The following is a 12,796-nucleotide window of genomic DNA, read 5'->3' on the forward strand; positions in this document are numbered from 1 at the left end:
CCAAAGCACACAATTTAAAAAAAAAAAAAGACCTCAGCAGATGGGCTCCACAGCAGAATGCAGAGGATAGAATAGCAGTGAACTTGACGAGAGAACAATAAATCACCCAATATGAGCAACAGAGAGAAAATAGAATAAAAAAAAAAATGTTAAAGCCTGGGGGATTCATGGGACTATAACAGGATCTAACATTTGTGTCAGTGGAGTCCCAGAAGGGAGGAGGGCTGAAATGTATTATAAGAAATAATGGCTGAAATTTCTCCAAATTTGGCAAAAGACATAAACTTACAGATTCAAGAAACTGAGTGAATTCCAAAAAGGATAAACCCAAAGAAATCCACACCAAAACACATCAAAATCAAATTTTTGAAAACTAAAGACAAAGAAAAAAATCTCGAAAGGAATGACACCTCACTTACAAGAGGAAACAATTTGAATGGCAGTAGATCTCTCATTACAAACCATGGATGCCTAAAGGAAGTACCAAAACATTTTTCAAGTGCTAAAATAAAAGGACCATCAACCTAGAATTTTATATCCAGCAAAAATATCCTTCAGGAATAAAGGGGAAAAATCAAGATATTCTCGAATAAAGGAAAACTAAGAGAAGTTGGAACTAGCAGACATACTTTAAAAGAATGGCTAAACGAAGTCCTTAATCAGTAGGAATTATTTTTAAAAATAAAGGAAATTTTATTTATATATCAGGATTATATATCAGGAAGGAAGAATGAGAGTAAAAATATGAGTAAATACAATAGATAGTTCTCAAATTTTTAAAATTATGTTTGATAGTCGAAGCAAAAATTATAATACTATCTGATATGGTTTTCAATATATGTAGAATACATGTTTAAGACAGTGTATTATAAACGGGAAAGGATAAAGAGGTTTAAATGATGAAAGGGAGAGATAGGTGTGATTATAACAGGGCAGTAAGAGGGAGATCTTTTTGGTGATGGAATAATTTTTTATGTTGATTCCACAAATCTATACATGTGATAAAATGGCATAGAATTATGCATACACCTTTGATTACAAATGTCAGTTTTCTGGTTTTGATATTGTACTATAGTTATGTGAGATGTATCCACTGGGGAAAACTGGGTGAAGAGTACCAGGGATGTCTCTGTACTATGTTTGCGACTTCCAATGGATCCATAATTACTTCAAATTATTAAAAATACAAAGAAATTATATAAAATTCCACATACAAAAAAAAAAAAAAAAACCTAAATAGGGAAAGCAAAATGAAACAAATAAACCTAAATGTTTTAACTGAGTTAGTAGCACAACCACACAGAGGAATTATTTCAAGTGACCTTAAAACACAGTAATTTGATTCTACATTCTTAATAGGAAATACCCTACCAACAAAAAGAAAAATTTTAAACCATTTTTCAGCAATCTTATTTTATTCTGATACTGTTGTACATATATTGTGAGGTAAAGCAAATAGGCGATTATGTTGGCATCATTAAGAGCCAGAATTTTTTTTTGGTGTGAAAGGAGATAAAGAATTAAGATAGTTAAGTAAAAGCTGTGTAAAACTGAACTGAATGAGAAATATCAGTATAATTTCATAATGTATTTTATCTTTAAAAAAAGAGAAATTATATTTCTTAGTTCTGCTCACTGAAAAGTCTTAGAAATTATGACCAACCCAGGATCAATGAGCACCAGCAGCTTGTGGTATCTAAATAATTTCCTACAAAAAAAGAAACAAGAATTTCTTAGAGAAATAGCTGATTGCAGGTCTAGGGGCAGTAAGTGCATACAATGAGTCTGAAACATTTGTCCTCATAGTAGGATAACAAGAAAGCTATCAGAAATTACTTGTGGAGTTGTTTCAAAATACGAGCATTGGCCAAAACCCCTACTGGCCAAAGGAAGGAACAGCTTAAGCATAAATCAGAATAATAGCTGCAACAGATTAAAATGCATCCAATATGTTTAAATCTGTGAATACATGATGGTATTTTTTTAAAAATAATAACTTATTGATCATCTTTGGAGAATACTAGGGAACCAACTCATTTTGAAAACTGATAAATAAAGAGGGGGTGGATTATTTTTCCTGCCTTTCATATGTGAACTGTACCTAACAAAAACCAAAATTTTAATGAGATGTTTTTCTTTATAGAAGTTATAGAGCTAATAAATGAAGAAATAATGATAGCCTCAAATCAAATGTCACCTTGTTGTGACTCTTAATGACATAAAGGATCTAGGCAATTATCATCAAGGGCTGCTAACATCAGAAAAAGAGAGTTAACCAGACTGTGCACGCCTCCTGATGAAAATACACACCACCACTTAGGAATTGTTCTTGCCCCCAAAATTGAACCTAAATCTGATCAAGTCTCTAGACCAAACCACCAATTCACAGGAATAACACCATGGCGATGCAATCAGAAAATCTACATTCTGGGCAACCAGTGCAAATAAGACAATTTCTTCCACAAATAACAGTGGGGGTCGGGGGGGACCTACAGATTTAAAGAGACTTAAGAGATATATCAGACAATTGCAATGAAGGGATCCTATTTGGATACCGATTTAAACTACAGGGGGAAATAAATGTTGACCAAATATTTGATGACATTAGTCTTACTGGTAACTTTGAGCTTTGATAGCCGTTATTGGTTGGGTTGTTTAAGTTCTTACATTTAGAAATACATACTGAAACATTTACAGACAAAATAATATGCATCATGGACTTCCTTCAAAATAACCTGAGGTCAAGGAAGAAGATGGGAGCTGAGTACAAATGAAACAAGACTGGCCATAAATTGATTGTTGTTGAGGCTGGATGATAAGTAAGTACATGGAGATTCATTTTACCATTCTCTCCACTTTGGGATGGGTTTGAAATTTTTTCATAACATAAAGTTTTTAAAATATACTCATACAGCACCAGAAAACTGCATTCCTTATAGCTGCCTCTCTAATCTCCACCCATTGGTCTTTATTCTGTCCTCTGATACCCAGAAGACCAGTATCATGGTAACAGTAATATCAACAATAGTAGCCAGCGTTTATGGAACACATACTATGTGCTAAACTCATGAGCTTTTTTAATGAATATTTGCATTTAATTCTGACAAAATGCTGAGGTAAGTATTATAATTATCCCCATTTAACAGATGAGGAACCTGAGGGAGAGAGGTTTGATGACAAAGCTAAGCCTCAAACCCAGATCTGACTGCAGATTCCCAGCTTATAACTAAACTCCACTAACAAGGGTAAAAGGTGAATATAGCTGTCCTCAGCCTTCCCCTTTTGGGGCTAAACATCCTGCCCCTCCCCTGCCAACGCAGCTTGAATGCCCCACACCATTCTTGGAACATCTGCCAAGAGTGACAAAAGTAGTTGAGTTTCTTGAAAGCATCCCAGCCCGCCGTACAGCTTGCCCCATCCCCACCTGCACAGCAGGGATTCCAAGACGAGCTCTGTTCCTCCTCCACCCAAACTGGAAGCCCAGGCATGCGTACCTCCCAGCGGTATCATGGCTCACCTGGGCCTCGGTGCCTCTTCTCCATCCAGATGTAGCAGTTGTTCTGAGCCACGCCGGTCTGCGAGTCCAGGAAAGGGAGACGCACGCTCCGCTCCGCGCACAGCCGCGAGTTATAACTCCGGCAGTGCTCGATGGCTTCCTTGTAGAACTGGTCCCCGAGCCTGTCAGGAGATAGAGAGAAGACGAATGAGGCCAGCGGAAACAGAAGCACACTCAGAGGGAAACTGATGTCACCCCCCGCCCTCCCTTGGAAGATTCTGCAGTTAGGAAGACTAAGGCGCTGAGTACCAAGAGCCTGGCCAAGGGAGAAAATCCAACTGGGTGTCAAGTCTCCACCAGTTTCTATTTCCTGAACCAAATCCACCAGACAACTTAGAGACCTCTTTAACTAAGAGCCAAAATCCTCAAAAGTAAGCTATGAAAATTAATAAACAGAAACCTCATTTAAAATGGAGAAGAGAGAACTCTCACACCCAAGTCACTCAGCTCAGATCCCTGAACCCAACAGGAAAAGTTGCACGTTGCACCTCCCACAAGATACTACACTACCTTGGTAAGTGGAAGAAAAGATTCCTCCTTGCCCAGTAACAGCTCAGCCAACTGGAGACTGCAGTAACTCAGCCAATGAAAAGTCACAATACTTTCAACTTTCAGTTTCCACCAATGAACTCTTCATTTACAACAGCCCCACCCAAGTCCATAAAAAAGTTTCCTCTCCTTTCCTCCTCAGGACTTGCCCATGGTTTACCATTAGACTGGATATACTGAATTGCAATTCTTTTGTTATTCCCAAATAAACTGACTTTGCTGGAGAAATAACTGGCTAATGTCAAAATCACCAGTAAAGGTGACAAGTCCCTCTTCTAGGAAGCTGGAGGTCCCACTCCAGAATAGAGGTGGATCTGAAACAACCTTCTGCATGGGATCTACTAGGACACCAGGCTTCTAGAGCCCCCTCATTAACATCCCCCATCAGTCACACTTTGTTCTCAGTATTTGCCAGCAAAGGCAACTCTAGAATGTACCCAAATCACCAGCATACATGCACAGATTTCCTTTATGACAGGAGAGAATCGCTTCATATAAACAAAGATTAGGACCCATGAAACATCCCATAAAAGTAGAGCTATTATAGGGAGAAGGAGGTGGAGAGGGGCGTACACCAATTTTTTAAAACCACACACTTTAATAACTTTCTGATGGAAAACAAAAGGAATCATTTAAAATAATAACAGTTGGATTTTGAACTTAAAATAATTCACTTGCTAGGTTTTAAAACACAAATAGACCTTTTTCGTTTCCTGGAGTGGTGATCTGATTAAGCACAGTACATTTTATGTTCCCTAATATTTGCTATACTTGGACATGTGGTGATGCTACTAATTTTCAGATATATCCTTTTCGAGCACCAAAAATATAACATTGATAAAACTGATCAAAAGTAAAGTACAAAAAATAATCAATGAGATCAAATAGCTAACAAATAAAAGATGAATACATGTTAGAGGTTAATGAATGGCTCAAGGAAATACAAATGTAATAACATAACCTCTGACAAGTAAACCTGAGCTTCTTAGCAGGGAGGAGGAGGAAAAGACAAGAAAGGAAGAGCTAGGAGATTTTAGGGCCAAAGGGAGAATCGAGTAGCTCATTTCGAAGTGACATTATGAATGTCCCTTTGTTTTCGTCCTATGTAGATTTGAAAAGCCAAATTGGGGAAGGAAAGTCACTAAGTTAAAAATAATATATTTTTTAACCAAAATATTTAGAGGAATAAAGAAAGCGAAATTTTAAATGGATATTTTTTAAAAGTCTGTGGGTCGGATTCTACCAAAGAGTTTAAAGCAAATTTCTTATTCTGGGAGGATACAATCATTGAAGCTTCTGACACATCTTTTGGAAATTACTTATTGATGTGCCCCCTAAACAAAAAGTCTTTTGCTCCTTTTTCACCTCTGAACATCTTCCCTCTCATAAGGAAAGCATAAATTGCTCAGAAAGTGTCCTAGCAGTTGCAAACCAAACTATAATCAAATTATAATAGACACACAGCTGGAACTAAATTGGGGAGGGGGATAAAAGTCCATTAAAATGCTATAAAATGGAACAGCACATACACTGATGTAATCACAGTTGGTAACAAGGATCATGAGATTGATCAAAAAATAAAGAACCACTTCCTTTAAAGTGTTCTCAACTGTGTCCCAGCAACTTAAATGTTTCCTTCTGCTAAAGCAATAATGTAGCTCCGTGTAACAACTTTCACAGGCAGCTCACTCAGCCCAGGCAAGATGACACAGCTTGCTCAGGGTGTCCTAGATGCTCCAGCTCCCCTCCACGAAACAGCGACCAGCCACGCCACACTGATGAGAACTGACAAGAACACGTGACAGAGAGGTGTCGGATGTGAGAAACAGTTATCTGTTTTCCCACGGTCTTTTGACAGATTGCCAGAAAAGACGTTAACTATTCCAAACCCAGAAATTCTGCTGAAAGAGAACCTATTAAAAAGATGAAAAGAAAATTGCACACTAAAACTTATTGACTGAAGGGAAGAGGGTTTCCAATTTCAAAACAAACTTCTGGAAGCCAATACAAAAGAAATCTATAGTAGGCTCTCAAATTAGACTTTTCCTAATATGCTCGTAACTCACTTCCAACAGCTTCAATCCAAAAGAGAGGAACAAGAAAGTGAGCTTGCTGAAAATGAAAAGTGAAGTTGGCCAACTCCGTGCCCCATGCAGAATGGAACAAGAAAGTCAAACAAAGCAGCACGATGGGCAAAGATTAATTTCAAATCTTAAATACTTTCCACTTGCCTAACATGCAATGTTATTAGTAACAGGCATGCTGGGGGGTGCATTTTTTAAATGTAATCTTTGTGTGAATAATACCTCCCTTATGTAAACAGAAAAGACTTTCTGGGGACTGGAACGACTGTGTTAAAGATTGAAGCTGCAAAAATGTGACATCCAACACCCTCTCTGCCATCGTCTCCAGGGAAGTCGCTTTTAAACAGACCAGACACTGGCAGAGATTTGGAAACAAATTTTAAAGCCTTTTTCAAAATTTGAGAGGAGAAAAGAGACTAGAGCCAAGCCTTCTTGATAAACTTAAGCAGCTCTTCTCCAAAAGTTAATTAGCCAAATTCTTCACAAGGCTTGCTCTGCTCTCTAGAAGAAAACAATGGCCGGCCAGGTCTCCCTAACCCATGGTAAGCTATTTAAACGAGAGAGAAGACAAATGTCCTTGTCAGTATGATTTCTTAAAAAAAAAATCCTACAATGATAGGATCCCAGGAGTAAAATCTGCATTCAAGTTACAAGAGGCAGAGGGAGCAAGGAAAGGCTGGCAGAGAATGACTCATTTTGTGGAGTGGTGACCAGCATGCCTCAGGCTGGGTCAGGCCCAGTCCAGCCTCGGCCATCACCCATCATCACCAGACCAAGAAGGCTGGCTTTTCCACGGATGATAGATGTCTTGGGCTGGCACAAGGCAGAGTAGAATGATGTTCTCATCAGCAACTGACTTCGGGCTACTCAAGGCTGCAATCAGAAGCGGGGGGCGGGCGGTGTGGGGCGAGGGAAACAAATTGCTGGCCTGCCGCTTGGAGCACTGCTGGCTGCCCAATTCTGGGGCTTCGTGAGATCTCTTAGGGATCCTATCTGGAGTGAGAGCATCATGCTAGCTCTGAGAGTGCTCCAATGACCCTCCTTGAGCGTATCTGTGGAGAAATGGCTTCCAGGGGCCAAAGAGGATTCAAAGTAGAAAAAAAAAAATAAGTTCTCCAAAATGACTGCCAACTAGGCTCTAAATGTGATTTTCGGAGTCCATAACACTCTCTTTGAGACTCCTGCTCCCTCTCTCAAGACCTCCCTGTTGTTCTCATAGATTCCATTCCCGGATAACTCCCAGGTCCAGCCCTCCAACCCAGACACCTGGGGCCCCTCACTTTTCACTGTCTCTCTGGTCCTGTGTTCTAACCCAAGAACAAGTGTCCTGCCTTACCTCAAACACCTGTCCTAAGGCAAATTCCTCATCTCCTGCCAGAGCCTGCTCCCTCCCTCCCCCAGTCTCCATTCTTCTAAGGTTGGGGTATGGGGACCTAAGAGAATTGCTCTCATATCTCCCTAGCAGGCTGTCCTTGGCCGGTACCTTTCCTTCATCCCATCTGGCAGTGAATTCTTTCATTTCTTAGGGAGTTGTCTCTCTCCATTCCCACTGCACTGGCCACAAGTCCCCTTTGGCTGTAAAAACAGGACCTTGGCCCATCCCTGCTGTTTGTGCACATAAACAGAGATAAGCACAGATAAAGAGCAGCCCTGGCCTGCAGCAGGGTTTCTGGGTCCTCGTCCTCCCCCCCAGCAGCCCCTCTTCTCGCCTGCGGGCACCTGGCCCTCCTGCTGTTTCACTCAGCTACCCATACTTCCACAACTGCCCACAAATATACATTAAAATTCATCTACACCAGTAATGCTAACTTCCTCCCATTTGTGTTTAAACGTGTTTAACTGCGGCACAGAAAGTCATCTCCCATTGACGTAGTGTTTTATAACACCTAGCAAGCAGGGGGCAATATTGGGCAAGGTGGGGGAAACTTCGCTTCCTCATAGTTACACTGTTTCTAAATCCGTCTTGAAAGAAAGCCAAGTTTAATGTTTGTTGATACTGAATTATACTCCCTCCAAAAAAAAAAAAAAAAAAATTGTATGTTGAAGCCCCGGCCCTCTGTGATGGTATTTGGAGATGAGACCTTGGGGAGGTAATTACGTCATGAGGATAGAGCCCTCATGAAGGAATCAGTACCCTTATACTGAAGAGAAAGCCAGCCCCTCAACCCCCTTCCTCTTTTCCTTCCCCCTCCCCTTCGTCCTCACTCCTTCTCATGGGAGGGGACAGCAAGAGAATGGCCATCTGCAAACCAGGAAGAGGGCCCTCAGCCCTCACCAGAACTAGACTATGCTGGCACCCTGATCTCAGACTTCCCAGCCTCCAGAATTGTGAGAAATAAATGTCTGTTGTTTAAGCCACTCGAGCTCTGGTTATTTTGGTATAGCAGCCCAAGCTGACTAAGATAGTGTTTCTGATATTTAAAATAGAAAACGGCTATAGAGGATGAGTAAGAGAGATTCCAATCCGCTCCCTTCCTCATCCGGTCCTCTTCCAAGAAAGACGACGACGACTATTAATAATGTCAATTTCAACTCAACTCAATGTTTAATATTCGTCTTAGATTATAAGCTCCGTGAGGGCAGAGACCTCACCCACAGGGCCACTGCACACGGCCACTCGGGCTTTGGACTAAACAACTCCAAGGGGAACCGCTCATATAAACATCAATATGAATGGCGCCCCCTGGAGCAGTGTAACCCAGCCTCGCTACATATCTGGCCTTTACACTGATTTTACCCCCAGCATTCACTACAGAACCCAGCACACAGCAGGTGCCTAATAAGATTTTGTTGAAGTGCTTTCAACAACAACTCCTATACCACTCACCTATGGTAGATGTTTAAATTAGAGAGGTAAAGCATATGCTGCATGCATGGTATGGTCTTCTAAGTTTTTTGCACGTAGAAGTTGATGATTTAGATTACGTGGCTACTTGCAAGTTTAAAAAAAAATTTAGAGACTGTCTGCAGTCATTTTCATTTAGTCATCACCTGGCTCCTGGATTACTGCAGCGGTCTCCTGGCTGCAACCACTACAGCATTTCTTCTTCCCACCCCGACAAAGAGAACTCTCCCTCGAACTCAGCTTTTAGTCCTCCACTCATCAGTACGGACCCTCAGATGGCTCCCAATAGTGCCCAAATTCCTCTGCCAAGCTGTCGAGGCCCTAGGAGAGCCAAGGTATTGGGGTACAGTGGGAAGAACAGAGACTTGGAATCAGGCAGATCTGAATCCAGCTCCACGGCTTACAGGCTGCACAACGCTGGGGCAAGTTACTTATCTACCCTGAGCCTACATTCTACTTCCCGCAATATGGGCAACATAATGCCTACTTCAAGTCTGTGAGAGAATTAAATAAGATAGAGTCTCTGGCACACAGAGGGAAATGCCTGGGATCAGCGGCGGTTCCTTTCTCTTTCCCCCAAGAGTAGTACCTTCTGCCACTTTGTGACATGACCTTCTGCCTGAGCATGCTGATGATGCCCTGCATGTGACACACATACACACCACACTCACTACCGCAGTGTCTCTCAGGCTGTCATGTGAGACCACCTAAACCTCTGTCTCAAGACAGAAGGCAGCAGGGTGGTCAAGGTCGAACCTCAGGATTCAAGGAGAACAGAGTAGCTGTTGCATGATGATCTGAGAAGTCCGAAGCTTGCCCTAAGTGCACAGACAGCGTCTGGCCTGTTTGTCGCTGTCCCCAAGCACAGCACAGAGCTTACTTACCATTTAGGATTGAATGATGAGTAAATAAATGAATAAATCTTCATCTGATCTGCCTGCATATACAAAGCATACAGCGCTACACCTGGACTCTAACAAAATACTTTTCTCAGGTCCTTCCTCTCACCTGGAATTTTTGTCTCCTGACCTTGGCCTGGCTGGGCTTACTCTGGTCAAGGGCTAACTGAGTCCTGTCTCTTCCAGAAAGCCTCCCAGTTATCCCTGCCAATAGCGCTTGCTCTCTGTCTTCTCTGAGCCCCTTAACTGTCTCACCTATGTTTGGCCAGTCTCTACTACCCTTTTTATTTCTCCCCACGCAACTAGATTATAAGCATCTTGAAGATAAGAACTAAGGGTTGCCTACCCTGTGCTACCCAACCAAGCACAGTGCTGAGAATAGAGAAGCGTGTGATAAATATGGATTGCTTGATTGAAATGTCATGCCACCCTTAGCAAACTAATGGAAGCTTCACAGTTGAGAGAGTCTTGGGATATCCTACCTAGGTTTCTCCATATGAAAAAGAGGTATGCCTGAAGTGATCCGGCTTCTCCTGAGCACAGGATTAGGCATCTGAAAACAGATAGCCTACAAATTCAAATCCTTCTGAATTTTCCCCGTCATCTTTAAAAAGTTCACTTCAGCTCCTGAGATTTTCACTTTTCCATCGACATTATTCAGGCCACTCTGCAAGACATAGAATATTCCTCTTCTCTGAACTTTACAGCTGAATACTCTGTTTTGTCATCGGACTGACCCCTGGAAGGCCAGCAGCTCCTCTGCTGATGCAGGAACCGTCCCTTTGCTTATCAGGAATACCATCACCCCACTCTTCAGAAGAATGGCCTAAGGCAGTGGATCTCAAACCTTAGCTCAGTCAAAATCAATGGGGGTGGGGAGCGGGACTGTGAAATTCTGATTCGGGATGTTTCTGGACATTTGAGATGTGATCCAGACATCTTTATTTTTGACAGATGCCCCCAGTGATTCTGAGAAATATGAAACTCACTTATCTAAGCTCTCCAGTGACCAAAGCAAGGACAGGACCAAGAGGGCCATGTTTAAATGGCAGAGCTGGAAAGCCCAGTTAACTGACTTTAACGCAGCTGGTTTTGTTCCTGTGGGGAAATTTTTCAGGTAGCTGGCATGGATTAACCTGGCAGCACTAACCAGTAGCAGACTAGTCCCACAGAAGTCCTCACCCCTAACAAAACTCCCAAGAGGTCTGGTCAAGGCAAACAAATGTGAAGACCCTGACTGACATCCTTAGAGTGGTCCCTCTGGCGGTGACTCTGACCTTCATAACATCACAAGAAAGGTACATTGGGGACAATGGCATTGCTTTGCAAAAGCCAAGTCCAATGAAGAATTTGAACCCTGAAACTCCCATCATGACTTAAATGCCACTCAGGCTGACGTTCAGGCCCGCCAGACCCAATAAATCCCTTTTGCAGCTTCTACTCTGGTGAAGACTTTTCAGGGACTTATTATGCAAAGCTACCTAAGCAAGACGGAATTTATATTGAACCTGGCCATGATTTCTGAGCTGCCACTGGGTGTTTTGATGACATACTCAACTCGGGGTTGAAGACAAGGGACTGCCAAGGACAGGAGACTGAAGGCAGGAAAAAAGCAGTGTGACTCCTTCCAGTAAATAATGGGGGCATGCGGGGGAGGTTCAGGAAAGGGGAATGCTCTGGGGAGACTGCAGCTTTCCTGATGTCCAAGGTTTGCCTTCCAAATGGCATCCAGACGTGACAAAATAAATCTCCCCACCAGAGACTAAAAAAATATGTAGAATGCACCAACTTTCAAAACTGAAAAAAAAAAGAGACTATTTTATTTAGGATGAAGCATACCTAGAAAAAAAATACGCACACCAATTATAGAAACTTCAGTGACTGAGAAGTATTTTCACTGGTTTATAGACTGGGTCCTTTCTGAAACAACAGCTATGAGCTGGGCACCAGCCTGCTGTCCCTTGGGTGTGATTGCCAGTAGAAGCCGGCCATTGATCAGAGACAATCCTTGGACAGAAACATCTTCACACTCCCAGCTTTGCTGCTGGAATACAAGGGCCTCAATGCTGCCCTCCCCAGTGAAGGTACTTAAAGCACAACAAAGAACATGTCCTTCTGTAGTCAGTTCTCAACATAGTAGCCCAAATGATCTTTTTAACCCATTTCCCATTTGCCCTAAGAATATTCATCGGTGGTACTTGCAGCTGCAGCGTTTACCCCGAGATAACTCGTGGATTAGAGTCCTAACTTTACCCTCGAAGTTTGCCACAAAATATCTTGCTTTTATTATTATTTTCACATCGCTCTAGTCTAGTGATAGTCTTTGGAAGCAAATGACATCATTCTATTTATAGCATTCTATTTTTAGTGGCAGTATTTCCATTTACAAAATATAGTAATTCTCGATCACTGAAAATGTCAAATCCTAGAAAACGTAGTGTTCCTACTCATGTTAACATCGTTCTCGAACAGTGGTTAGCCAAAGATTCATTTGATGAATTTGATTTATGTATACATTTCTGTTACATTAGGATTAGAGACAAGTTCTGTTTCAAAATAACTCCAAGAACAGTTTTTATATTTTATGTTCACATTGAAACTCAGTCAGATTTGCTTCAGCCTCAAAGAGTGTGTTTATATAAAATCAAATTAACACTGGCAGTGAGCCGCACTTTTTTTCGAAATGGGAAATGGGTTAAAATGGAAATCAGAACACGACATTCTCCTCCTTAAATCCCTCCAATGGCTTTTCATTGCACTCAGAATGAAATCCAAACTCCTTCCCACACCTACAGGCCCCCAGACTATCTGACTATGCCTACCTTTCCTACTTTACCTTGTCTCCTGCCCCTCCCCCAGTCTA

General features: G+C 41.7%; 1 protein-coding gene across 4 annotated transcripts in view; it reads right to left on the minus strand.

Annotated features, from left to right (window-relative positions):
* The window catches only part of DPF3 (double PHD fingers 3), a 242,064-nt gene that overhangs the window by 140,502 nt on the left and 88,766 nt on the right, over positions 1-12,796 (minus strand). For all 4 annotated transcript variants that reach the window (XM_039883702.1, XM_039883700.1, XM_039883703.1 and 1 more), the window contains exon 2: positions 3,518-3,678. In XM_039883702.1, coding sequence (XP_039739636.1) covers positions 3,518-3,678 — 161 coding nt within the window. The remainder of the gene's footprint in view (positions 1-3,517; positions 3,679-12,796) is intronic.

Source organism: Pteropus medius, unplaced genomic scaffold (genome assembly GCF_902729225.1).
Source record: "Pteropus medius unplaced genomic scaffold, Ma_sr-lr_union100, whole genome shotgun sequence".
NCBI classification, from domain to species: domain Eukaryota; kingdom Metazoa; phylum Chordata; class Mammalia; order Chiroptera; family Pteropodidae; genus Pteropus; species Pteropus medius.